The following is a 27710-nucleotide window of genomic DNA, read 5'->3' as shown; positions in this document are numbered from 1 at the left end:
TTTTTTAAAGAAAAAGATGTTGGACAAATTTTCCCTACACTGAGATCCTGAATTACATGTTGATATCTACAATTACCACAAGGCAAGCTTTAAAGTGGTGGCAAGCCATTACTTGTGCCTGGTAGCTGTATTTTAAGTCTACAGACTCTAAGTCTTTTTCTTAAACACTGCCCTGTTATTAAATCGGATGAGCACATTTTGGTAATTACATCTAAGAAACATCAGTTGGTTTGTGAAAATGTCTGGATCTGAATTTCAATCTGTGGAGAAGTAGTAACAGTAATACGGTTCTTCTTTATGGTAGAAGAGTAACAATATTGTCTCTTTAGAGCCACATCTTCCCACGGTAAATGGCATGTGCTTTGAGTGAGCGAGCCTTAATCTTTTTATTGCATTGTTTATTATACTAGCAGCTAGCTCAGAATTCTTAACCATAACCCTGGGTAGAAAGTCTTGGAGTATAAACATTATTAGAAGTATACTTTCAAATGACAAGTGTAATTGCTTTTGGTAAATTATTTGTCTCAGAGCAATAATAAAACACAGGATGTGATTAATATCCATTATTCCGATATCTAGCTACAAGGACAAAATGTAATGTTTTTTGTAACTCTCACAGGTGAATATCCTCATAGAATTGCCAATAATCCACCTAATTTTTCTCAGCAGATTATTTCAAACTAACAGGAACATGTTGAGTGTACAGTTCATATTCTCAGTCATGTATTTCTGTTTCTCTGTTCATGTTCTGTTCATGTTCATGTTCTGTTCATGTTCATGTTTCTCTGCTCTGTTCATAGCCTTGTGAAGCCCTAAACTATTACACTTTTGTATGTTTTGGTATCACAGCAACTTCAGATTCAGCCTTCATCCTTCAATCCTTCATTATCAAATTACTCAGATATGCAGTGCCATGAAAAATGACCAGTGATGTCATGACTGCACATTTCAATCGCAAATATAACTTGACAAAATGTGTATCAAATGAAGGAAAGGTTTTATACCCTTGTCTACCACACAGTATTGCCCTTAAAGATGACTGAACACAAGCTCCCAAATTAGGATGTATTATTTGAAGTTCAATAAGGACAATATGGCAAGAGATAAAATATATACTTTTATTCATCCCAACTTTTTTTTACTTAGTACTTCCAAGTATAATTGAGCATTATTGTATATTTATTCACATGAGTTTTGCAACAATGTTTACATGCAAGTTCACATTATTGATGTGAAAACAACACTGTGAATATACTCCATTAAGGTAACTTGTAATTCTATGTTGGAATTAGGAGTCTCCATTATTGTTGTACATTTGATGCCCTGAATTGTGCCCTGTTACCTATGACAAAAACTGTACTTTGTACTTTATACTGCTGAACTTTTTTTTACGTGACCGAGAAGAGAGATTTTTAAAATATGATTTCATGAAAGAAAAAAGGAAAGAATCAAATCCTGTATTATACTTTAACTTTTGCAACTGTAAATCTTCATTTTGAGTAATTCTGCATTTTTAAAGATGTTTTGTACAAAGTTGATTTTCTTTTTATATCTGGTCATTTGATTGTTGTCATTGTCATTTTATATGTTTGTATTGAATAAATTGATTTATTCTGAATTTACCAAAAGGTGATGTCATGATTTTGGCATTTAAAAAGCATTAAATCTCAAGCAAACATATTTACATCCATACATATGTTTATTACTCATCATGTTAAGGAGTGAAATCATGTCACTAATCAACTTTCTGGGATTCTCATGCAAGCGCAAAGCTGCTCACATTGGCTTACATACGCATGACATGTTTGACCATATTGCCAATACCATGAAATATACCTCTCTCTATCTCTATACCTCTGTCTCTATCTTACCCTCTATCTTACTTATCCCTCTCTCCGGTCACATCTCCACCACCTCCTCTGTCACACAGGGGTCCCCCAACGCTCAGTCCTCGGCCCCCTGCTCTTCCTCTGCTACATACTCCCCCTCGGTCACATCATCCGCCAATTCAACCTGGACTTCCACTGTTACGCTGACAACACCCAGATCTACATCAGCACAAAATCCACCCAGAACCCACCCCTCAGTCACACTGAAAACTGCATATCTGCAATAAAAACCTGGCTAACCCACAACTTCCTCAAACTCAACAGTGACAAGACAGAAGTCATCCTCATCGGCACCAAATCCACACTCAATAAAACCGGACCCATCACACTCACCATTGAGGACACTACCATCACCCCCTCCCCCCTGGCTTGCAACCTTGGCTTCACCCTAGACCCCACCCTCTCATTTGATCCCCACATCAGCTCCATCGTCAAGACCTCCTACTTCCACCTCCGAAACATAGCCAAAATTAGACACTGCCTCTCCCCCCCGCTGCTGAATCCCTCATCCACGCCTTCTTCTCCTCCCGCCTTAACTACTGCATCTCCCTACTCACCAGCATCACCTCCCGCTCCCTCCATAGATTTTCCAAAACTCAGCCGCCCGGCTGCTCTCAAACACCCGGCCCCGTGACCACATCACTCCTGTGATCTTTGAGCCTCGGAAAAGCGCTATATAAATACAATGAATTATTATTATTATTCATTGTAATGGTAGTGGTAATGTGTCTCCCACATGAATGCAGGTAGGAGTGCTGATCACTTTGTTCTTCTCGTCCAAATAGGCTTCGTGAAACAAACAGTCAAGGTCAATGCAGTAGTTAAAAAGACAGTGAAACAGGGGAGGCTGGTTCATTAGGGGCAATTGGACATTGCCCCACCAAAGGGAGAAGAGAGAGATTTTTTTTCTATGACTTCTAGACAGTGTTGCTTCTGAATATCATAGTCCAATCAGCTAGTGTTCTGTGGCGTATATCATAGTCCAATCAGCTAGTGTTCTGTGGAGTATGTTCCAATCAGCTTCAAGTCCCGCCCCTTTCGGGGCAACTTTCACACTACGCGAAATTGCACTAGGCTGTTCTCGTAGACTTGCATGTAAAATCTATTTTGGTAACTTCAGGCCATTCGGTCATTTGTCTATGGGGTTTTGGGACATGCACCGAAAGGGGCGGGACTTGAAGCTGATTGGAACATACTCCACAGAACACTAGCTGATTGGACTATGATATACGCCACAGAACACTAGCTGATTGGACTATGATATTCAGAAGCAACACTGTCTAGAAGTCATAGAAAAAAAATCTCTCTCTTCTCCCTTTGGTGGGGCAATGTCCAATTGCCCCTAATGAACCAGCCTCCCCTGCTTGAGGATATTACAACTGGACCTATTACCGAAGTCAAACTTCGTTTGTGGTCGCAATCTCCGCGGCTGTTAGGCTGCTACTGTTGGTGTTTTGCGAAGCCAGAATACACAAACTCGACCTGAAGGTAAGAGAGTCAGCTAAGATAAAAGCTACTTCAAACATTTAGTAATATCGTCAGCATGGTACGTTTTCTATTGTCGTCTTTTAGCTTGTTTGTTTATGTATTCAGCACACGCACACACACACACACACGCACACACGCACACACGCACACACGCACACACACACACACACACACACACACACACACACACTCACACTCACACACTCACTAGAGGGGATGAAGAGGTCTGTACAGGGGGGTAGGGGGGATGAAGAGGTCTGTACAGGGGGGTAGAGGGGATGAAGAGGTCTGTACAGGGGGGTAGAGGGGATGGAGAGGTCTGTACAGGGGGGGTAGAGGGGATGGAGAGGTCTGTACAGGGGGGTAGGGGGGATGAGGAGGTATGTAGAGGTGGGTAGGGGGGATGAAGAGGTCTGTAGAGGTGGGTAGGGGGGATGAAGAGGTCTGTAGAGGTGGGTAGGGGGGATGAAGAGGTCTGTACAGGGGGGTAGAGGGGATGAAGAGGTCTGTACAGGGGGGTAGAGGGGATGAAGAGGTATGTACAGGGGGGTAGGGGGGATGAGGAGGTATGTACAGGGGGGTAGAGGGGATGAAGAGGTCTGTACAGGGGGGTAGAGGGGATGAAGAGGTCTGTACAGGGGGGGTAGAGGGGATGGAGAGGTCTGTACAGGGGGGTAGGGGGGATGAGGTCTGTACAGGGGGGTAGAGGGGATGAAGAGGTCTGTACAGGGGGGTAGAGGGGATGGAGAGGTCTGTACAGGGGGTAGAGGGGATGGAGAGGTCTGTACAGGGGGTAGAGGGGATGGAGAGGTCTGTAGAGGTGGGTAGAGGAGATGTAGAGGTGGGTAGAGGTGATGAAGAGGTCTGTAGAGGTGGGTAGAGGGGATGAAGAGGTCTGTACAGGGGGGTAGAGGGGATGAAGAGGTCTGTAGAGGTGGGTAGAGGGTATGAAGAGGTCTGTACAGGGGGGTAGAGGGGATGGCGAGGTCTGTACAGGGGGGTAGAGCTATTCTCATGCTAAAATCGACTGTAAATCCAGATTTTAAAGTTGATATTCTTCCCCGTGGAGCATGCCCCCATAACCTGTGCCCCACCCAAAATGTTTAGCACCAGCCGCCACTGCAGTGAAATACAGTGAAAGTGTTTGCATTGGCGTGTAGCATATTCAGAGAGGGTAGAGTCAATGTTAGGTTACCCACACATTGACACATACAATATTGGATTACAAAATTGGATTGGATGGATTGGATTGGATTAGGACCTATACACAAAATGAATAATAGCTTTGAGCATCTGGAAGCGTGTCCCATTGGGGCTCAGGTGATACATAGTGCTGCAAAAAGGGAAGTTAAATTATTATCTTATTAAATCAGTTTCTGAGTCGACAGGTAGTTGTGTAATTCTTTATCAGGACCAAATGCAATGTCTAAAATACCCAGATGTGTGAGGAGGTCTCTCAGCACAGAACCATACTCACTATGCTGTCTCTGTCTCATGAATATCAGTACCATCCCACCAGCCGCATCCTTAGAACACCTGAAGGGGACACACAATTACAAAAAGTGCCTGCCTGCCTTCTTACTTGAGCAACCAATCAATAAATACATCTACCAATCAATGCCACTTACCACTGCAATATTGGTATTTCCCCAGTTGCCCCAGTCTCCTCCATGATGTGCCAAGCAGACAGGCTGACGAGAGAGAACGACTGCTGCCTGTTTTGCAAGCAAAGGCCTGGATGTCAGCATGAGTCAGCTCCTGACTCAGTGTTAAAAAGAATGGAGGAGTCAGCACCACCAACCCTGACAGTCCCTGACTGAATTCTATTTTACCTGTAGCAATGTTGCACCTGCTGAAGATGTATTTATACTTACTCACACTGGCCCCTAACCTCACTTTATAAGCTAGCTTCTAGGAAGAGAAGACTCTTTACTTCTTTGTCTGGAGAAACCTCTTCCTTATCACCTTCTAATCTTATAATGCCTTATAATACCGTCTTATCGCTTTTGTATCATCCCAATTGGACTATTGCAATTCCCTGTTCACCTGCCTCGACGCATCCACCCTGGGCCGGCTACAAATGGTCCAACATGCAGCTGCAAGGCTGTTGACTAGGTCCAGAAAGTCACGTCATATCACTCCCATTGTAGCATCCCTACACTGGCTCCCCATCAAATTTCAAATCAGAATTTCATAGATGTAATTTCAAGGTTCTGGTCATCACCTACAGAGCCCTCCATGGTCAGGCACCTGCTTACATCTGTGACCTACTGCGTCCTTACAGCCCCAGTAGGTCTCTCAGGTCCTCTGACCAGGGTTTGTTGGTTGTCCCCCGTGCCAGATTGAAGACCAAGGGTGATAGAGCATTCCAAACCGTGGCTCCCAGGCTTTGGAATGCTCTTCCCTTGGATCTTAGATCTTAGAAACCTGGATGATGTGACTATGCACTTGTGAGCAGATTTAGCAGGGTTATCGTTTCTCAAGTTACTCAACCTTTAAACAAATACGTCCCACTGAGGTCAAATACATCTTAATCAACGGAAAGAAAGTGCGGATACGTGCATGGCCTACCTTTATTCTCACGCTTTAGTTCTTCAATGAACTCCTGTAGTTTTCTCAGTGTCTCTCTGTGTTGTTTTTGGAGGAACACTACATTCCTTTCCAACGATACTACTCGTGACATTTCTGAATCCATTTAGTTTACCCCACAACCATAGGTACTGTTGCTAGTTTATCATAATCAACAAGTGCTATACAAATACAAGTTATTATTATTATTTATTATTATCAATTTAAAAATTACCAAACGCCATCGTGAAGTGACGTCACCAGGCTATTTCTCACCTTGCGTTCGACGGACTTCGGTGGTTGTCATAGCAGCAGACAGAACACCTTGAGAGATATCGATATTAGGAAGAGTATGTTTTCTGTTGTTATTATGTAGACAGAAGATAGGACATGTTGTTATTATGGACACAGAAGATAGGACATGTTGTTATTATGGACACAGAAGATAGGACATGTTGTTATTATGGACACAGAAGATAGGACATGTTGTTATTATGTAAACAGAAGATAGGACATGTTGTTATTATGGACACAGAAGATAGGACATGTTGTTATTATGGACACAGAAGATAGGACATGTTGTTATTATGGACACAGAAGATAGGACATGTTGTTATTATGGACACAGAAGATAGGACGTGTTGTTATTATGGACACAGAAGATAGGACATGTTGTTATTATGGACACAGAAGATAGGACATGTTGTTATTATGGACACAGAAGATAGGACATGTTGTTATTATGGACACAGAAGATAGGACATGTTGTTATTATGGACACAGAAGATAGGACATGTTGTTATTATGGACACAGAAGATAGGACATGTTGTTATTATGGACACAGAAGATAGGACATGTTGTTATTATGGACACAGAAGATAGGACATGTTGTTATTATGTCCACAGAAGATAGGACATGTTGTTATTATGTACACAGAAGATAGGACATGTTGTTATTATGTAAACAGAAGATAGGACATGTTGTTATTATGGACACAGAAGATAGGACATGTTGTTATTATGGACACAGAAGATAGGACATGTTGTTATTATGGACACAGAAGATAGGACATGTTGTTATTATGGACACAGAAGATAGGACATGTTGTTATTATGGACACAGAAGATAGGACATGTTGTTATTATGTACACAGAAGATAGGACATGTTGTTATTATGTACACAGAAGATAGGACATGTTGTTATTATGTAAACAGAAGATAGGACATGTTGTTATTATGGACACAGAAGATAGGACATGTTGTTATTATGTACACAGAAGATAGGACATGTTGTTATTATGTAAACAGAAGATAGGACGTGTTGTTATTATGGACACAGAAGATAGGACATGTTGTTATTATGGACACAGAAGATAGGACATGTTGTTATTATGTACACAGAAGATAGGACATGTTGTTATTATGTAGACAGAAGATAGGACATGTTGTTATTATGTAGACAGAAGATAGGACATGTTGTTATTATGGACACAGAAGATAGGACATGTTGTTATTATGGACACAGAAGATAGGACATGTTGTTATTATGGACACAGAAGATAGGACATGTTGTTATTATGGACACAGAAGACAGGACATGTTGTTATTATGGACACAGAAGATAGGACATGTTGTTATTATGGACACAGAAGATAGGACATGTTGTTATTATGGACACAGAAGATAGGACATGTTGTCCCAGTACTCATTTATGATAATAGAGAGGCTAAGTGTGATACATAATAAGCTTGTAGTTCTCAACTGGAAAGAACATCCCAAACCCAATATAGCATTTCGGTTTTATTTCAAATATGACCAGCTTTATGTATAAACAGTCCACAATATGTTACATTACATCTTTACACACAGATGAAAGAACAGCAACAATATGAGGGGGGAAGCTAAAGTAAAATAAACAAAGGTCAAATGAAATAAATCAAAGAGCAACAACATCACCTACTGGTACAACTACAATATTAAACACATCAAAAATTAACAGAAAGGGCTGAATCTTGAGATACTCAGCTGTAAAATGTTGTTATTACAATCAGATTCTCAAAATCTAGAGAATCAGGACTATGGGACTCATGCAAGGGAAAACACACATTCTGTGACTGTCACATAAATCAAGTTAATCACTGAATACAAATAAGAGTTGTCATTCAATTGGACCATTTGACTTCAACTATCAAGAAGTATAATTTATTCAGAGAGAGGCTGATTCTACCATGGCTTCAACCTCCATTACCAGTGAAACAGAAAAGCATGTTCCTGTTTTTTCTTTACATATGAAAAAAGTGTAAAATACAGTGTATGCATTTGCAAAAGGATGGGAGACTTACATGTTTTTTCTGTCATATAGCAAGGAGGACCTCACATCACTGAGAAATCAATTTGGTTCAAACGTTATTGTTTACGTTTCTTTAGAATTTATCTGTGGACTTAACGACACCAACAACAGTGCCTTGCATACAAAAGTTTACATATCACACGAATGAAAGCCTATAAATAAATATGGATCCATTTGAACTTGGGCAATGAAATGTAAAGAACTTTAATTTCCCTATTTTTACGTTAAACTAAAAAAATTCCAAATTATATTCAGGACAGGTAAATAACCACGCTCATTCAAATAAATTAAGCTGCCTGACGTTCTGTGGCATTTTAACACATCAAACCAAGGGCACAATACTAGTACTAGCACTTTGAGGAAAGCCCAAACTTTGTTCAGAACATGGCATTTGTCAAGCTGTGACTTCAACACTGTCATATAACAAGGGTCTTGAACCATATATATAATCTTTTAATAAACCAGATGTAGACCCAAATCATACAGCAGAGCATGAAACACCCATATCATTTCTCACATGTAAGGGTCAGATCCTAAATGCCATTTACATGCACATTACTAAAAGCAAAGCCTCAGTGGTGAAATTAAGAATCAAGTATTGAATCTCTGCCACCATAACAGGAAGCTTTCATGCACTCGAGCACCCAGAATCAAGGAAAATGTGTTCATTTGTGTACATGGTATTGATTGGAAAGAAGAGTATTTGCAGAAAATATCCATTTGGTACAATTATTGGGTCTTATGTCTTTATGTGTATGTTTGTTTGTTATGAGGCCAAAGTGGTGCTCACATAGAAGCATGGGTTTAAGAGAGAGAAGAGCCCTAACTGGCTACACTAGGGCGTGTATGCAGGTGGTGGCTGGAACTGGTTGGCAATGTCATAATCAGCAGGATATGTTTCACTGCTTTCCTCCATTTCTGAAAGAAGCTCAAGAGCCTGCTCCTCCTCCTCTGTCGGGTAGTGACGCAGCAGATTGGCAGCTGTGGCCAGAATGGAGGCTCCACCAGCCCCTGCCACCAGGTAGAAGCTGATAGCAAAAGTGACGTAGATTAGGGAGCCGTGGTACTTCTTGTGCTGCTGCTGTAGCGACAAGATGAGCTCCGAGGCCCAGTAGCAGAACCCAATCACTGTGGCACACTGCAGCACTGAAGTCATACAAAGAGAGAGGAGCAACACATTATACTTCTACTGAAACAATGATTGTTCCTCTCACAGACACAACATTACATTACTCTCCCGTAACAGTTTTCAACCCCATTTTCAGTCGTCTCTTCAGAATGTGTCCAAGTCAAGACCAAATATTTAATCAATCTCACTGAAAATCATTAGCCTATACAGTGCACAGACATGTTAAAGCACATAGCACACCAACAAAATACTTTTACTATCCAACCTGTTCATACCTGTGAGAATGTGAGCAAAGGCATATCTGCGGGTGATTTTGAGGGCTGGGTGCTTGGGCCCAAACACATCCAACAGGAAAGCTGTCAAACTGCATAATATGCCCAGAAAGCAGAAGGCAGCGATAACTCTCAGCAGCAAGATGGTCTGGGAGTTCACACAGAAATCTGTAGAAGATGATAATAATTAACACACAAATACCGGATCATGGGTGTAAACAAAGTGGGACAGTCTTTTCCCCCAAATAACACAGTGCCTTAAGGCAGCTGTTAAGTGTTACTAACCCTCTAGGAGTTTGGGGTCTGTGTATCCCAGGACGTCTGCCACTCCCAGCTCCTGTCGGGGACAGGTCCCCCCGTGGACCCGGAGCCAGGCAGGTTCGGCCAGGGCCGTGCACAGGGCCGTGATGGAGAGGGCTCCGGGCAGGGCAGAGGCCAGGCTCCTCTCGGGCTGCTTGGGCAGGGTGGTCCCACCTCTCCTCCGCCGGCTCCCAGGGACAGCAGAACCCGCTGGCGCATACATCGTCATTCAATCTCACTTTCGATATATAATCCCTCGGGTCGGAGAGCTTTTAACAATGAATCTGCCCTTTTGCCAATGGCAGTGAGTGTATGTACACCGTTGGTAATCTATGTTATGGAACACCCGGCACATAAATATGACAATAAATAGATCTACGGTGTTTGACTACTTCGCAACGCCTGATGTGTGTAATGACGCGCTGGCGATGAACAAATGATTTCCCCAAAGCCTCGGCAACGGCCTGTTGTTAGACGTTAGCTAGCTAGCCTGTTCTCTAAAACGATCATCTAAAAATGTCTAAAACAATACAGTGAACTGGCATCCATTATCACCCACACCTGATTATAAAGGTCCCGTCATTTTGACCCATACATAAATCGGAAAAACCCCCAAATGAGGACTTCGCTAAAAAAACAAAACAAAAGGTAGCTCCAGTTGGCTTCCTGAAAAATGTTTCCTTGTTCATCTCCTTCTTCTTCGTATTTTTGTCTACACCGTTTAAACTAACCTTGGCATCGCTTACTGCCACCCCCTGGTGTAAAGGTGCAGCTACAGCAACATTAACTACAAGCCCATTCTTTCAATGATGTGTAATGCTCATCCCGTCCTGCTGGTGGCGATAGTGAGCCCGTAGACTTAAGCGAGAGGTCGGATCCAACACTTCTGAAGAAGCAGATGTTGGGGAAGGAAGTTTATAGATTGTGTAGAAATGTCACCATAGCCAGAAGATACATTTAAATATCATTTGATACCATATACAACGTGAATACAACAATATATTTTTAGCTAAAAATTAGCGCGTGACCGTAACGAGTACATCGTTGTCTAGGAGATACATTGAAGTAGTTGATATTATTGGTTCGACGTGGTGTTTTGACGTTGGCTCCACATTGTGCTTATCAGTTGCAATGAAGGACACATTGGCCCTGGTTCAGAGATTCAGCGCTCATGCAGATTCACACTGCTGGTGTGTCGCATGGAACCCCGGGGGCACATTGATGGCCTCATGCGGTGGTGACAGGGCCATTCGGATATGGGGAAAAGAAGGTAAATTCATGACCAAAATTGTTCCATCTTTACTGTAGGGCCTAAGTGTAGCGAACCTTACCAAGCAGTTTAACATGTTCAACTTTAGTTCATGAGATTGATGACGGTAGAAGTAGAACTGCCCTAATCATTGTAATTGTCGCTATATTGAAGCGTCAAGGGCCTGGGACAGCGAGTGAAACATTTCCCTCATCATGTGATTCGATTTCTAGGTGATTCTTGGCAATGCAAGAGTGTGCTCCAGGATGGACACCAGAGAACTGTCAGGAAAGTTGCATGGTCGCCTTGTGGGAATTACCTTGCCTCAGCCAGCTTTGATGCTACGACCTGTATCTGGAAAAAGAAAAATGATGACTTTGAGGTGTGTGAGGGAATATAAAGTGAATAAGACCACTATTATAATTGGTTGTGAACAATTGTATCTATGCTTTTTCTGGAGACCTGCTTGAGAACATTGCACTGTCTGTCCCTCCTAGTGCTTGACTGTGTTGGAGGGTCATGAGAATGAGGTCAAGTGTGTTGCCTGGGCCCCATCAGGGACCCTGCTGGCCACCTGTAGCAGAGACAAGAGTGTCTGGATCTGGGAAGGTCAGTGTAACACCAACAATTATGCATATTCATTTAGGTCCTATTAAACATTACTACCTGTTATCCTCTTTTACTAGAGACCCTCAACGATTCACCTGTTGTCCCTCTGTACAGCAGATTATAATCATTTCTCATCTTGTCTTTTTCAGTGGATGAGGAGGATGAGTATGAGTGTGTAAGCGTGGTGAACTCTCATACACAGGATGTCAAGCATGTTGCCTGGCACCCCACACAGGAGGTACTGCCTATTTTCTATGCTGTTTGCTTTCTCTGCTGTACTACCACCCAGTCTTTAAATATTTTTTTATGACTATGGAAAGTGTTCTCTCGATGAGTGTGTTCTACATTTTGTGCCTACTGCAGTCACCATTCTCCTCCCATACTAAAGCTAGCTGATGTTTTCTACGCAGCTCCTGGCCTCAGCCAGCTATGACAACAATGTGTGTGTTTATAAAGAAGTGGATGATGACTGGGAGTGCAGGGCCACCTTAGAGGGACACACCTCAACAGTCTGGAGTTTGACTTTCGACCCAAGCGGACAGAGAATAGCCTCCTGCAGTGATGACCGCACTGTGAAGATTTGGAAAGAGTGTCAGCCTGGAGGTGGACAGGGTAAGCTGGATAATACACATCAAGCTTCAGGGGTCAAAACTGTTAGGATGGTAATGTAGATCGGTTGGAATAAAGAGCCTAATCCATCAAACCCTCATGCTGATTTGTTTATTCATTCCCAGGAGGCAGTAGTGGCTCAGAGGCAGCTTGGAAGTGTGTTTGCACCCTGTCAGGGTTCCATGCACGGCCAGTGTATGATATTGCATGGTGAGCACCCCCTTTCCTATTCCTTATTTCTTTTAATACCTAAAGTTAACTCCAGTCAGTTAAGTCAGGTATCTTGTGTCGTTCTCAGGTGTCCACTGACTGGTGCCCTGGCCACTGCTTGTGGTGATGATGGAGTGCGTGTGTTTAAGGAGGATGTGACCGCTGATCCAGACCAGCCTATCTTCTTCTTGTCTGCCCAAATACCCAAGGCCCACAACCAGGATGTCAACTGTGTCACCTGGCATCCAAAGGAGGCTGGGCTCCTTGTCTCCTGCAGTGACAATGGGGAGATAGCAATCTGGAACTACCAGTCAGAGGCTTAATTGGATGAAGCATACTGTATGATTGGCTTGTTTAGGACTTCAGTGGTTGCCAGTGCTGAATTTACCTAGTACACTCACCTGCACTGATATTGTAACATGCTATGTTTATATTACTCATCATGATAGTGGTATAACCAGTTTCAAGGAGAATTGATTACTTGATAGACCTGGATCATTGTCTGTGCTGATGTTTCATTTTGTTTCTAAAATGTAGTCCTCAGGATGCCTGAGGACCAATCGTTGAATCGATCCGCCCACTAGTGTTATTCTCCACGGATTCAAGTCTGAATTCACTTTCCTCCCTGAGGCCTCCAGAATGGAAATCCATTCTTGCAAATCAGCGTCCTTTCAGAACCTTAACCCATGTGTGTATTGCAGCGCTTAGGTTTATGTTAAAGGCTTTTATACTCTGATTGGATAGACAATCCAATCGTTAATGCATTTTGCATTAAACCCCTCAAGTGTGACATGGTTACAATTGTCTTGAAGATGACTGAATGATATGGAGTGATCAAATTCAGGATGAATCACCAGTCCACAGGGGCTTGAGTGTGAATCTCAACATGTGCTATGTAATCAATGTATTTTTAAATAACAATACTTGGCATACAATGGCACTTCATGAAAGAAATAAAATACAATATCATAAACCTGAAATCACAATGAAATGTCCTGGAATTTACTTATTCATAGTTAGAAATCAGGCAAGAGTGGATTTTATTTATTGTAAAACCAATGCAGGACAGCACAAAGCATCTTACTACAAAATAACCTATTGGACCATTCCAATTATAACCACATCCGTTTATTCCAGAGCTGTTGAAAGTTACGGTGGACACATTTTGAAAGACAAATCTTCAATATTCAATGACTGGTTGGTTCTTCTAATCAGGCACTATATACATGTGTATCCTGGGCTGGTGCACATTAACCATGTTATAGAAAAACAATTGTAGCCATACAAGATATTTGACCATTATTACCATAAGAGCCTACGACGACAATGGCCCACAGAAAAAATAAACAGAAATAAAATGACACAATTATATAAAAAGAATTCATCAGCAGACTGCGACACTGTTGCCAATGTACTGATCAGTCTGAGTCGCTGTCTCCATCACTCTCTGCCTCCTTCACGTCCACGCTGAACTTGTACTCTTGGTCACAGCCCATGTAAGCATCGCTCATGAAGTACAATGTGTAGTTGTGAACGCCCAGCACTGGTGCAACAAAGTCCAGTTTCACCTGCATTCGGAGTGAGAGAGTACATTAAATATATATGTATATAAACTTGATTGAAATATTTTTTTACATAAAAATGTTGAATGTTCTATGGGCATTTCTGCTCTATGGGAAAAGAGACCGTAGAGATTGACAGGAAGGACGGGTGAGAGAGGAGGGAAGACATGCAGGATTGGTCAAGGACCAGGGACCCTGAGATTAGTGAGCTCAGCCACCCAGGCACCCCGTGTATTCAGTTTTAATACCACACACATTTATAGCCAAAGCTACACGTGACGGCAGGTATTGTTTACAAGTTCATATAAGTGTCCAGTTGGGGTTGTTACTGACCTTGGCCTTCTGCTGCAGGGTCAGCCTCTTGATGGAGATCAAGCTGTTGGACTTGGGGTCACCAATCACCACCCACCAGCCCTCCTCACGTTTCTGGAACAGCACCAACACCACAGTTAATGGTTTAACATCACCACTGTTGACTTTGCATTTCAACCAGTAGAGTAACTTTAACTCTGACAGTAACTTGTGTTGAAACATACCTGGGGGAAGAGTGGGGCAATAACTGGCCCAGTCACCTCCTCCTCTCTCTCCAGCTGAACTAGAACCAGGACTGGACCTCCGCTGTGAATAAGAAGAAAATGATAAGACACCATCACTTCTTCTGTTACAATCATTGTGCTCATATAAATGGTCTGATATTCATATCTCTATATTAAGATTTCCCTATACCACTAAGAGCCCTCAAGCATCCTCTCACCTCTTGATGTTGTCCTTCTCTGCCACCTCGTAGGACAGTTCGATGTTGGGGTAGCGGTTACAGAAGCGAGCCACGTCTGCTATCTGGGTGTCAGAGAGCTGCAGCAGCTCGCTACGGTCCTCATCTTCCATCTCCATGATGTCAAAGATACTCTCCACACCCTGAGAGAGAGAGACATCAGCCTCAAACACTCAACAAACACAAATACAGCCTTTGATTAATTGCAGTGTTACCAATAGATAAAACCATGGGGAGGAGAGAGTATCTCACCTTATCCGTGCAGCGCTTAATGTGTTCGTTGGTGAAGTAGGGCAGCTGCTTGAGATAGGAATCCTTGGACCACATGGCCTGTGTGACCATCTGAGCTAGCTCCATCGCTGCCAGCGCAGGGCTTAGCCACCCGTTACTGGACAGCACGTCCACACATGCCTGGATCAGACGCACCGCCTACACACAGCACAACCATAGTACACATAGTTAGCCACACGTCAGGATGCAACACCAACACAGCATAGCATAGACTAGTCCCTTACCAACAACCCTTACCAACACCATAAAGGTCTATTCATACCTGATCAAAGGCCTGCATAGCCTGTGTTACTTTGGCCCAACTCTCCTCCTCCTTACCTTGCTCAGGATCTCCTCTGTGTCAGACTGGAGCTCAGCGCTCAGCTGCATCCTGGACAGGTGAGCCTGCAGCAGCAGGTTGGTCTTCACGTGGGGGTCGTTGAACTTGGGGTTGTTTAGTTTGTGGGGCACTTTCTGGGCCAGCTGAAATATAACACGTTTTTGCGACTCGATTAATGTCCATTTCATGTGTGGATTAATTTCATATTTGAGCACTGATTTCATATTTGACGTAAATGCGTTGTGTGTTCACCTGTCGGAGCAGATTATCCTCATGGTGTCTGATGGGGATGTTCTTGTACTCGGCAGCGTTAGAGATGATCTCTATCAACCCACGGATCTTTGTCTTGGCATTCAGGGACATACTGAACAACTCTGATAGAAACACAAAAGGAACAACATCAGTTGACAAATATAACATAGTTGTATCAGTACTGATACTGGCTATAGGCACTTAGAGTAGCTATACAGTGTTATAGTCTATGGAGCGGTAAACACTATTGGTCATGGTAACTAACCGATGGTGGTGTAGTTGATGTAGTAGTAGGCCGCGATCATGCCCAAGTTAAGAGGTGCCACGTCCATCTCGTCTTCGATGCTGATGCACTTGGACTGCTCCAGGTCATGCAGTGTGTTTTCCACCAGCTCTGACAGGTGGTCTGACAAGTGACGATGAGACATGCCTGGAGAGAGCAAGGGATGAGAGAGAGAGAGAGAGAGACAGTTTAAGATATGATTCACATAACCATTAAAAATTCAGACTTTCAGTCTGGACATTCAGTCTGGTCTCATAAGGCAACATCAGGGAGTGTCTAAAGCAGACGTCAGTGAGCGTGTCACTCCTAGACGTGACTCACCCTGCAGGTTGTAGTAGTTAGGGTTCTGGGTCATGCGGCGGTAGAGGAACGTCCAGGTCAGGTAGTCCACTGCATCCTGTTTGTTCTCCACCGTCTTGGTGACGATCTCGGCGTTGAAGTGGTCGTGCATGCAGTGGTCCAGGTGAGACTCCACCGGCAGCGGCTCATACAGGAACTTCTTGAAGAAATCCTAGAGTGGAGAAAGACAGGATTTAGTTCATCTCTTTCATTGTGTCGTCCTCACGGAGAGTCTGGATAAAGACAGACGGAGAGGAGGATGACGGTACCTTTTTGGAGCCCTGGCACATGATGACGCAGCGTCCCTCATCGTCCTGTAGGGGTCGGTTGGCCTTCCCTACCATCTGGAGGACGTCATAGATGGGGTAGTCCACGTAGCTGGGGACATAGGGAGGAAACTGTCACTAAGAGACAATGTATATGGAATATGGTCATGAATAATATGATGTAGTCTTTGTATTAACAAAACCTATACAGCGCCACCTCCATGTGGTAGATACTTACGCATGGATTTTGCCGTTGTAGTATTGGGTGTCCATGACAACGACCAGGTGTGCAGAGATGTTGGTACCCCAGCAGAGGGAGCGTGATGCCACCACCACCTGGACTGCACCTGGAGGTTGGAGAGGGCGATTAAATATCATCACAGAAATCCTACTCCATCCTTTATTGTACGGCCAGGCACGCACTAGCAGGTTCAGAGGACTGGCCAGTTGTACCTGAGTTGAAGAGCTGCTCCACGATCCTGCGCTCTGTGCTGGACAGGCCCTCATGCAGGTAGCCCACCCCATTGGCCAGCGTCTCCTTCAGGGTGGCATCAGCCACCTTCTCCAGGAAGGGAGCCAGGTCCTTCTCAGTACAATGCAGGAACCTACAGGGAGACATGAACATCTGTTACTGATGTGAAACCCTTGGCATTACTGAAGACCTCTGGTCGGTTACGACACTGACCTCTGAGGAACCACATCAGCAGCGCAGAAGGTGAGGATGTCGATAGCGGTGAGGCGGGTCTGCCGGCGGGATGGGACGAACACCACGGCTGGTTTGGAGGGGGAGTGCTTCATGATGGCGTGGTACACTGGCTTGGCCATGGACAGCAGGCGAGTCTGAGTGTGGCTCACATTGAAGCCCTAGTAGAGGAGAAAAGATAAGAGGGGTTAGATTCAGATCATCTCTAGGTGAATAAAGAAAGTATTCTAATGGTATACAGTAGAGGAATCCCTTCCACGTGAAGACCAGGTTGTTGATGACGTAACATGGAGAGAGAGAGAGGGAGAGAGCAGACAGTGTTCAGACCTGGATGTGAAGCTCCAGAGGAACGGGCCGCACGTTGGGGTGGAAGTTAAAGGTGGCCGTGGTGCTGCAGCCCAGCCAGTGGGCCACGTCTTTCGCATTGGAGAGAGAGGAGCTGAGGGCCACGATGCGGATGGGACGCTCGATCTGAGAGGAGATGTACCTCATCCTGGAGCAGATCACCTCCAACACGGGCTGGAAGCAAGAGTATGAGTGTTAACATACATGTGGTCAGAACTTCCAAAGGCAAAAGAGAAGTATCGTACACAGATGCATAGTGCCTTTATTACAGAGCATGTATCCATTGGGCTCAGTGGCCTTACCCCGTTCTCTCCTCCTATGAGATGTGTCTCGTCCACGATGAAGAGGCTGACGTTCTGGACGTTCTTCCTCTGCTTCCAGCGGCGAGACAGGATGTCCCATTTGTCGGGGGTGCTGACGATGATGTCGCCCTTGCCCAGAAGCTTCAGGTCTGTGCTGGTCTCTCCTGTCAGCAGCACCACCTTCTTATTCAGAGCATCCTGGAACTTCTGGTGCCAGTCAACAAACACCTGGCCACAACACAGGAGTCAGGTTAGGTGAGGCAGGAAGGAAGGATGGAAGGAAGGAAGGAAGGAAGGAAGGCAGGAAGGAAGGATGGAAGGCAGGAAGGAAGGCTGGAAGGGGGCAAGGCTTGGGAGCATCATAAGTTAGAAGAGCAGGCAATGTTGTCAACACTCAGTACCTGTTCAGCAAGCGCCTCCATGGGCGTGATGTAGACACAACGTCCCTCCGCGTTGTGCAGCAGCATTCTCAGAATGGCAAACTCGGCACAGATGGTCTTTCCACTGCCGGTGGGGGCTCCCACAAACACGTTGTCATCACTGTTGTACACTGCGTTGAACACTGGAGGAATATAAATAACCATTACTCAATAGTCTACAGCCCATATCGAAGCACAGAAAGTGTACAGAGCCGGGCCAGGTGCAATGAGAAACCGTTGCACAGCTTGCCGACATCTCTGAATGTCTCTTACCCTGTGTCTGGATGGGGTTGAAGAAGGGGAACTTGTTCTGGTAGAGGGTCTCAAAGGCGGCGTTCCGGAGGGCGGTCACAGGCAGGGGCTGCAAGTCCAGCAGCTCAGTGGGAGGGGGGTACTTCTCTGGCAGGATCAGGTGACGGAAAGACACTGGCAGCTGGGTCTCACAAGCTGAGAGTGGGAGAGATGGGCAGGGGTGGGTGAGAGATCAGATACATGCTCATGACCATTCTATTACAATAGATATTTGTCATTATAGTTTACAGCTTCTGATAAATGCTAGAGATGTGCTACTCACAGAGCCAGCGGTCGGAGGCCACGCGGATGAAGTACTGAGGCGGCAGGGGCTCGAACACGGGCACAAAGAAGGTGACCAGATGCTCATCCTGGGCATACTTGGCCTTGAGCAGGAAGTACTCGTGGTGCAGGATGACCTCACTGTCCACATCCTCCACCAGGATCCAGAAGGCCTCAGATGACCCGTGCACCTGGGTGGGCAGGAGACAGTGGGTGGGAGGGTCAGTGTGAGAACACAGGTGTGTTACAGTAAGAAGACCATCTAATCCAAATACTGTCGCACGTTTCGAGCACTAGTTTACCATGACGGACAGAAACGTGTATAAATCCCATCCTTTAAATGGTAAGTTTGTTGGGGGTATTTCACACACCTTGTCGTCCCACTGGAAGTCAGGCGTGATGGTGAGCTCCACCTTCAGCGTAGAGCGGGTGATGGGCTGCAGGTGGACTGCCAGGTCCAGCTTGGGGAACTGGTGCACGTACTTGTGGATGGTCTTCCCCATCTTCGGCATGCGGATCAACTCACCTGGGGGGCAAGAACGATCATTTCAACAGCTGGAAGGGTAAATCAATACCCATGCAGGGTGTGTGTTTATATGTGTATTGGGTAGAAATTGAAGATTTGGGGTGAACACTCACCAATTTCATTATGGTTCAGGTCATAGAGGCGCTCGAAGGGGAAGTTTTTCTTCTCAATCTTCTTAATGACTTCCTCCGGCAGCTTCCTGAACTGGCGGAGAGGAGACATGGATTGCCACCTGAGGAGAAGAGGAATTAAGGGATTAAGACGGGGAAGGCCGGAGGAGCTTAATGGCTTATTAAACTAGGGCTGTTTGTCTGGAAAAAGAAGCATTGGCAGACTCACATCCTCTTGTCAATCATCTTGCAGAGGTTCATGGTCTTATCTGTGAGCTGAGCCCACCCCCTGCTCAGCACAATCTCAAATATGGCTCGCATCAGCCTTCCAGCACTCTGAGGACACAAGTCATTATCAGCCTCGTGAGAATTTCTTTACTTTGGTAAATAAACATCATTATACCATCTTGTTAATTGAGAGTACTATATTGCAAGCATAGATGTGACCGTACCTGTGTAACGTACACCATGTCGGCCATCAGAGCAAAGCCCTCTAGTTTGAGCTGGGAGATGTAAGCCTGGAGCAGCACGTTGATCTGTAATAAATAAAAAAAACATGCAAACATCAAAAGTGGCTCCAAAATATGTACTTATTATGATACTGCTGTACCATGGCATTATGGTTGACCACAAACACAGTAGTTTTTCATATATATCTATATCACAAACACATAGACCTATATACCTTAGCACTGGGCTCCTCAATGCTCTCCTTCACTGGGATGGGAACTCTCTCAAGCAGCTTCTGCAACTCCAACTTCTCTTCCTGAAACAATTCCCCTCGTGTCAGCATTCAAATGCAGTGTTTGAAAAACAGTCTCTGTTCTAAGTTTGTTGATGGCTCTCATTAAAGAAATCACTCCCCATGAATGTTGTATGCAAATATGAGCTATCGGTGTGTACCTCTCGGACAGTGATGTTCCTGAACTCAGAGGAGAGGGAGAAGACACGGAAGAGCTCGATCTCACTCAGCGTGGGCTTCAGCAGCTGGTTGTAAGTCTGAATGGAGTCGTGGGTGATGTAGAAGTGACTGGCAATACGACCCAAGTCTGTCACCTTCAGGGGAAGAAAATAGGGCGGCCGTGAACAAAGACAACCTTGTAAACAAACCCAAATTTGCCTAATACTATCAGTCAGCGTTCAGTTAGGAAGAAACCAGCAGAGGGTTCTCAATTACACTGGCCATCCCTCACAAACAGAGAGCATGGTGTTGTGTACTGTACACAATGATATGGACCTGTGTGTCTGAAATAAAGCTAAATTGAATTGTACCTGGAAGCTGCCACTCCTCTTGTCATATTTGACCAGGCTGTTCTTGTCCAGCACGTTGGCTGCCGTGTGGATCAGGTCCATCCTGCGTCTCTCCAGCAGGGGGTCTGAGCTGCGGTCATCATGGGAGACCCCGTAGAGGGTGGGGTTGCGCAGCATGCGCACATACAGGTAGGTGTAGCCAAGCCAGTTGACTGCATCCTGATAGGACGAAGAGAAAGAAAAAGCGGTGAGCGTTTTAACGTTCAATGTTCACCACTGCAGAGATCAGTCTGTATGTACAAACCACAGAAACTGTGTATGTTTGAGACTTCTACAAGATGTGTTAAAAGTACAAGACTCTCACCTTAGTAGTCTGTACGTTGCCCAGTACTATCTCAGCGTTGAGCATGTCTGGCAGTTTGCCCACCATCTGACTCTCGATGGGCAGTTGCTGGTTGAGAAGGGACAGGTAGTACTGCAGCTCCCCGTGGGACGTGATGAGGATGCCCTCGCCCTTGGTGTCATACTGAGGACGGCCGGCTCGACCAAGCATCTGAACCACACAACACAGAGACATGCGTCATTCAGACAGCTTACACACACGGTCAGGGAATGTGATGATCATTTTGAAATAATCTCAGCAGCTATTGAGGCTAGCTTGGTATAGAAGATGACTATGTAGCTCTGTGTCCAGCTGGTGCATACTGACCTGTAGGATGTCCAGGGCTCCTAGTTCGGTCCATCTGCCTTTCTCAGGGCTGTACACTTGTGTGCCTTTAATGATGACGGTGTGAGCTGGCAGGTTGACACCCCAGGCCAAAGTGGCTGTTGACACCAGCACCTGAAATAGAACCCTTTCTGTGAGACAGGCCCTTTTCTCTACAGTATCAGTTACATTACATTACATTTTTGGCATTTAGCAGACGCCTTTATTCAAAGCAACTTCCAACATATACATTTGTCTAAGTAAGTGAATCACCTATCCATCAGTTATCGCAACAAAAAGTAATTGATGCTAGGGCCAGGAGCTAGTGGCAGTCATAATGCTAGGAAGGAAGAATTAAGATTTAATTTATAATGTGGGAATACGGTACATGTGGGAAAACTAGGGTTAGGGTTAGGTGCTAGGGTGCTACGGTTAGGGTTATACATGCCAGCATGTACCAAGTCGACGTAGCACCTAACCATAACCCTAGTTTTCCCACATGTACCGTATTCCCATGTACCGTAACATATATATATATATATATATATTTACAGTAAAGAATCTGTACAGGGGTGTAGCAGAGATGAAGAGGACTTAGGAGGGACAGTTAAGGTGTAGCCTGAAGAGATGGGTCTTCAGTCTACGGCGGAAGTGTCAGGCAAATAGATGTTTAGATGCCAATCACCTGAATGTGGCGATCGGCGAAGAGATCCTCTGTCAGGGTACGGTCCACTCTGGTCATTCCTGCGTGGTGGATAGCAAAACCGTAGGGGAGCAAGTCCTTCAGCTCAAGGTTCTGGCAGAGACAAACGACAACTGGATTAGGCATTAGAAAATGACTTTTAAATGCGACTAAGTGACCAGGAGTCATTGCTCCTAGGAAAAGGGGTGCCAAATATGCATTTAGACAGACTCAATAGGCTTCGGTGTCTGGAACCAGGCCTCGGGTCAGTTGGACTCACCTTGCACTGCTCAGCCTCAGTCCTCAACACCTCAGTGGAGGCTGACCCCTCCCTCAGGAACAGCCCCAGTGTGTCCTTCTCCAGGCACATGTCCCTTATGGCCCGGGCTGTCTTCCCAGTCTCCTTCCTGGAGTGGACAAACACCAGGACCTAGCACAGGGAGGGAGATATGTTATTGTAGGGGTACATCATAGCTTGTGGATCACTCTGTAAATTGGGGTTATTCATAGTTAATAGGGATTCAATAAGATTAAATGTTATGCGGCAAATGTTTCGAGAACACTAGGCTGAGCCTCACCTGGTTCTTCCCTGCATGCTCCATGATCTTCTCATAGACAATCTCATTCATGATCTGGAAACGCTTGATGGCCTTCTTCTCCGTGATGCCAACGTACGTCTGCTCCAGAGGCACTGGCCGAAAACTAGAGAAACATGTAAAAGAATGGCCTTTGAGCTTTGTGTTTACAATTCAACCCCATGTAGGAGAAAAGCTGACTGTGTTTGAATCACTGAGACTGAGTTCATAGAGGTTCTCCCTCTTTCTTTGCTGACCTGTTGTCGAAGTAGAAGAGTCCTTTGGCGGGGTCCACACGCAGGCAGGTGGCCACATCTTCGTAGTTGGGCAGGGTGGCACTGAGGCCCAGCAGACGGACGTCCTCCTGGGTCAGCTCCACGTTGCGGATGGTCCTCGCCACCAGAGACTCCAGCACAGGACCACGGTCGTCATGTAGCAAGTGGATCTCATCCTGAGGACAACATAGCCAATGACATACTTACATCACATGAATTTAGTATTATGTCACAGGACACACAGGCACATAAAGTTTGATCATGGGTTGCTTGAAGAGGTACCAGATGGGTTAATGTTCTTATGTCTTTTATGAGAGAAGCATCTGCTTCCTTGAGACTAGCGATTGCACTTACAATGATAATGAGGCGCACTAGCTGTGTGTAGGTGCGCTCTCCTCCTTTGCGGGTGATGATGTCCCATTTCTCTGGGGTGCAGACGATGACCTGGGTCGCGTTGATCTCCTCCTTGCAGAGCTGGTGGTCTCCTGTCAGCTCAGACACGATGATGCCGTAACTCGCCAAGCGCTGGAAGGGACGCACGCATGCATGAAAACCAGAACATAAAAGTCTCAAGTAAGAAATTCAAGTTTGAGCTCTACATCCAAAAGGAGGACAACAAGTCTTACCTTACTGAAGTTCCCCACCATCTCCTGTACCAGTGAGCGCATAGGGGCCACATAGATGATCTTGAAGTCGTCTAGATTTATGGTTCCGTCAAGGTTGATGTGCTTCCCGATCTCCCTCAGCATAGCCATCAGGGCTACGTTGGTCTTACCAGCTCCCTGGAGGCGCAGTGGAACAGAGATGGAAAATACATTAGGATCAGCTGTTTAGCATAGCAAAGAGCATACAAGAGCTGAAAACGCAACACTTTCATAAACAAGCAATTGTATGAACGAAACGAGCAGATCAGAGAGCGATAGTAATCACAGGCTATGAGAGTAGTTATGTAGTTGGCTGTTGTTTGTTTACTGACCGTGGGAGCGCAAACCAGCAGGTTCTCGTCTGTCTCCATGGCAGTCTTGAACAGCTTGCTCTGGATGCGATTAAGGGTTTTGAACCCTTCGAACCCAGCCTGGGCGTACTTGGGCAACTTGTCAATGGGCGTTAGTACCTGTAAACACAGATACACCATGAGAGGAATTACAAAGTAAAACAGACATACAACTCCATTTCCCAAACATTGCTTGCCATCTCACAGTCAAGAGGCACACACACACACACACACACACACACATACACATACACACCTCATCGTCAGCGAAGGGTTTGGGCTTGAGGGCAGGTACGTGCACTTCCTCATAGCCTTTGCGTTGCTTGCGGAAGGAGCCGTCTGGCAGCTGACATCTCTTGTTGGCCATGAAGTGACTTCCCTGTGTGAAGGTCAGATCCTCCAGGTCCAGAAGCTGCCGAGGGGTCAAGTTCTGCGAGGAGGAGGAGAGTTATAACGGCACAGACATCTAGCAATGTACGCACGCACAGTTGCTTTGGTTGCAGTATTGCAACATACATACATGTTATATACAATATCTTATGCCTGTAAGATCTGTGTAGACGGTCAGACGTGGATTAGACATGGGGTGATCCGGTTATATTCACATTAGAAGAGGATTGTGTACGGGATATGTGCATATGTGGTCCTCACCTCTCCATGCCCGGTGTCCATAGACTCTGAGTCATTGTCTACACGAGACTTCCTCACTCTTTCCCTGCGAGAGCGCTCCTCCTAAACACAAACACCACGTGTTAGGAGGTGGATGTTTAGCCTACATTAAAATCTTGTCAAAATAATTTATTTTTATGATGTGTTTACTTGACATAGCACAGAATCAAAAACTATCACAAACTATGATGTAAATGCCTTTGTACCCGAATAATATCCTCCTTCTCTGTCTCCTGCAGCTGGTACAGAACTTTGGACAAGTCCTGATCAGCCTCCATCTTTCCGATGATCTTCTCCTTCTCTGCTTCGCTCTGGGCACTTGCCAACATTGTACAGTACTGAACTGAGGGGGAGCAGAAGTGAATTATCATCTCATAAAACGACCACTCAAATAAAGCAATGAACACTGTAATAGTCTTAGCCTAGTGCAATTTGAGTACTCACTCATGCGCCGATGCTGGCGAAGGATTTTGATGAAGTCAAAGGTGTTGAACCCCAGCAGCAAGACCAGCTGGTTCTCACACTCTCTATCATCACTGGCCGTCTGTGTGATAAATATATGGTCAATCAGGCCGTGGGTTATAAGACACACATACAAACATACAACAACAAAAAAACACATAAGCAAACTGACCTTTAGGATTTCCAGAACCTCGTCTGCTTTCTTCTGTGAGACGATGGCATCGTCATAGAAGCGGCTGAGCTGACGCTGGAGCCAGAAGGCGTCAATGTCACGAGGATGCAGGTCCTTTTTCTTAGCAGTCATTACGTCACCTGTGACACCCAGCTACAGGGGAGGAGAGAGAAATAAATAATTGAAAAGACAGCATGTGTGTTTAGTATTTATAAACAATGATAAGTTGTTAATTTAGTGTCTGTTAATGTCGATATGGGACTTACGTTGGCTGTGAGTGTGCAGCCCACGTCTGCTTCCTCTCCTTCACTGTCTTCATCTGAACCCTGGTCTCGCACCTCCCCAAATTGATCCTCATCTCCCTCCTGCAAAAAAAGGAGTCCACATCAATGCACCCCATGTACCATTTCCAACATACAAAAACCAGTCAACTCAGCCAGACTATGAAGACTGAAATTGGAAGGACCTACTCACCTCTTCATCCGATTCAAATTGGACATTCACCCCGTATGTTTCGTCAATGTTGTCATCTGTGTGTCGAAGCAGTGGTAGGTGTTAATATTTCATAGTAGCCTAACATAATCTGAATAATCTGGTTGTGTGGGTATATTGCAGAACTGTGATAAGGAGGCCAGAGCTTCAATGGTCTGTTTCATACCCATGTTCTGGAGTTCCTTATCACCCCCATAGTCGGATATCTTCTTGCCCAGGTTGACAAGTACATGGTAGCGTGTGTCATCTGCAGGCCCCAGCAGCTGCTCCACTTCACGACGTCTCTCCTTGTCCCTCATCTTGTCATTCTTCAGTACAGCCAGGACCTCGTCAGCAGCCCCGCACAGAATGTCTCGTGGCTGCATAAATATAGAAATGCCACACACACACACACAGTCAATGCTATTCAAGGCAATCTTTGTTGTTAGTATAATATAATGTGCTTAACTGAGTTGTCATCAATGCCTGCATGGGGTGTTGGACATGTCATCAGTTCAGCACTCAGTAGTTGCAGAAATGTCTTGTGATGAGTGATTATCTGACCTGATCTCCCAGGGCAGCTTGGATGAAGCTGAGCAGGACCTCATAGGTCTCCCTGGTCTCCTTCGTTTTGGGCTTGTACACAATGCCCACCATCTCATCAATGCCTTCTGACAGAAGGGTGAAGCCCTTCATCTTGTTGATATCATGCCTGTCTTCATCTCGCTTCCTCCTCCTGCACACATCAAAGGAGGAATATGGTGAAATGAAAGATGCATACTTTGGTTACAGTAAAGTGACTCGTGCGAGGAAAAATGTGCCACACTAAACTCACTTTGCACGTCTTTCCTCCAGCATGGAAGGTTTGGTCCTCTGTGATTTGTCCCCCATCTTGGTGCCCTCCAGCTTCCCCACCAGAGACAGCACCTCTCCCGTGGGCTCATCCCGCCGTGTGCGGTCAATCAGCGACCGGTCAGCTTGCAAGACCAAGTTGGAGTTCTACAACAACACGACTAGAGTCAGACAAACTAACTCCAAAGGGCTGTGAATAATGGAACAAGACAATGCATAGCCTACTTGTTTAACGTTACATCAGGCTCCTATCAAGGTCAAACCAAATTAAAACGGAATACACAGCAGTGTTATCACGTTGCTTTACAACACTGTAAGCATCTTCGATTTGACATGAATGAGACTGCTGCTCTCTGCGACCCAACGACTTACAATGCGTGGCTAGTCAAGACTCTAAACTATACATAGCTTAGTGATACTTCACTTAACTAATTAATCACTTGACATAAACTTACCGCTTTGTACTCATACTGCAAGCTACGTGCGGTGACATCCGCCATGGTAGAAGGATGTTTTGCGCACTTTTGTGCTCAATGAAACCCGGTGGAGAACACAGGCTAGCTGGCTAGCTGGACGTTAGCTCGCGGTTTTGCAGAGGAGCCAGCTAGTTAAACTCGCGTCAGAGTCTATGTTACTCTGCTAAAACCTAGAAGGACGGAGCAAAACCCCTCTAAATCAATCCGTATATATTTAGGGAGATGTGATTTGTTTATTCCTCTTTAGTAAATGCGTTGGCCCTACGTTTCTGCAAAACACGCTCCTCTTCTCCTCCACACAACAAGGTACAGATACTACTTCCGCTTCCGTAAGTCATAGGACAAATTGATGTGTGTCTATTTTTGTTGTACAGCGCCCCCTATTGAC

General features: G+C 45.1%; 4 protein-coding genes across 4 annotated transcripts; 1 reads left to right on the top strand and 3 right to left on the bottom strand.

Annotated features, from left to right (window-relative positions):
* Nucleotides 1-2588: 2588 nt before the first annotated feature.
* On the bottom strand, nt 2589-5125 carry gatd3l (glutamine amidotransferase class 1 domain containing 3, like; the record flags this gene model as incomplete). The annotated part of the gene is given in 6 exon segments (XM_080531450.1): nt 2589-2633; nt 2635-2736; nt 4647-4710; nt 4855-4904; nt 4908-4913; nt 5006-5125. Coding segments are annotated over 6 exon segments (387 nt in total).
* Nucleotides 5126-8133: 3008 nt separating this feature from the next.
* tmem127 (transmembrane protein 127) lies at nt 8134-10630 on the bottom strand. Its single transcript, XM_080531249.1, has 3 exons — nt 9984-10630; nt 9702-9866; nt 8134-9443 (listed from the first exon to the last, which is right to left on the bottom strand). Exons 1-3 carry the CDS (start codon nt 10225-10227, stop codon nt 9133-9135), a joined length of 720 nt encoding a protein of 239 aa, XP_080387375.1. The 5' UTR covers nt 10228-10630; the 3' UTR covers nt 8134-9132.
* Nucleotides 10631-10908: 278 nt separating this feature from the next.
* On the top strand, nt 10909-13647 carry ciao1 (cytosolic iron-sulfur assembly component 1). Its single transcript, XM_080532665.1, has 7 exons — nt 10909-11268; nt 11481-11629; nt 11745-11856; nt 12006-12094; nt 12267-12468; nt 12591-12675; nt 12764-13647. The coding sequence occupies exons 1-7, from the start codon at nt 11130-11132 to the stop codon at nt 12996-12998; spliced, it is 1011 nt and encodes a 336-aa protein (XP_080388791.1). The 5' UTR covers nt 10909-11129; the 3' UTR covers nt 12999-13647.
* A 63-nt stretch (nt 13648-13710) lies between these two features.
* On the bottom strand, nt 13711-27608 carry snrnp200 (small nuclear ribonucleoprotein 200 (U5)). Its single transcript, XM_080533021.1, has 45 exons — nt 27302-27608; nt 26830-26993; nt 26559-26730; nt 26182-26374; nt 25998-26053; nt 25790-25888; nt 25524-25676; nt 25334-25433; nt 25096-25232; nt 24872-24952; nt 24477-24650; nt 24203-24340; nt 23853-24008; nt 23581-23751; nt 23209-23402; nt 22955-23078; nt 22657-22806; nt 22380-22490; nt 21698-21829; nt 21353-21541; nt 21010-21207; nt 20641-20793; nt 20423-20503; nt 20190-20273; nt 19967-20073; nt 19741-19859; nt 19473-19627; nt 19103-19292; nt 18802-18975; nt 18511-18671; nt 18110-18337; nt 17790-17981; nt 17445-17623; nt 17213-17364; nt 16998-17106; nt 16763-16871; nt 16476-16665; nt 16137-16301; nt 15872-15993; nt 15619-15762; nt 15262-15438; nt 14992-15152; nt 14774-14855; nt 14571-14663; nt 13711-14243 (listed from the first exon to the last, which is right to left on the bottom strand). The coding sequence occupies exons 1-45, from the start codon at nt 27344-27346 to the stop codon at nt 14094-14096; spliced, it is 6414 nt and encodes a 2137-aa protein (XP_080389147.1). The 5' UTR covers nt 27347-27608; the 3' UTR covers nt 13711-14093.
* Nucleotides 27609-27710: the final 102 nt, after the last annotated feature.

This window comes from Nansenia antarctica (assembly GCF_963989245.1).
Source record: "Nansenia antarctica genome assembly, chromosome: 5".
NCBI lineage: Eukaryota > Metazoa > Chordata > Actinopteri > Argentiniformes > Microstomatidae > Nansenia > Nansenia antarctica.
Note: the sequence above shows the minus strand (reverse complement) of the source record. Positions and strands in the feature narration are given on the sequence as shown.

What these genes read in the sequence shown, in the direction of transcription:
- tmem127 (XM_080531249.1), bottom strand. Translation starts at nt 10,227, where the DNA reads ATGACGATGTATGCGCCAGCGGGTTCTGCTGTCCCTGGGAGCCGGCGG. An exon ending in AGACCCCAAACTCCTAGAGG is followed by an intron (nt 9,867 to 9,983) that starts GTTAGTAACACT and finishes CATCTTCTACAG; the next exon opens with ATTTCTGTGTGAACTCCCAG. An exon ending in CTTTGCTCACATTCTCACAG is followed by an intron (nt 9,444 to 9,701) that starts GTATGAACAGGT and finishes GTATGACTTCAG; the next exon opens with TGCTGCAGTGTGCCACAGTG.
- ciao1 (XM_080532665.1), top strand. Translation starts at nt 11,130, where the DNA reads ATGAAGGACACATTGGCCCTGGTTCAGAGATTCAGCGCTCATGCAGAT. An exon ending in TCGGATATGGGGAAAAGAAG is followed by an intron (nt 11,269 to 11,480) that starts GTAAATTCATGA and finishes TTCGATTTCTAG; the next exon opens with GTGATTCTTGGCAATGCAAG. An exon ending in CCAGTGTATGATATTGCATG is followed by an intron (nt 12,676 to 12,763) that starts GTGAGCACCCCC and finishes TGTCGTTCTCAG; the next exon opens with GTGTCCACTGACTGGTGCCC.
- snrnp200 (XM_080533021.1), bottom strand. Translation starts at nt 27,346, where the DNA reads ATGGCGGATGTCACCGCACGTAGCTTGCAGTATGAGTACAAAGCG. An exon ending in TAGTGCGCCTCATTATCATT is followed by an intron (nt 23,403 to 23,580) that starts GTAAGTGCAATC and finishes TGTTGTCCTCAG; the next exon opens with GATGAGATCCACTTGCTACA. An exon ending in GGCCTCCGACCGCTGGCTCT is followed by an intron (nt 18,976 to 19,102) that starts GTGAGTAGCACA and finishes TCCCACTCTCAG; the next exon opens with CTTGTGAGACCCAGCTGCCA.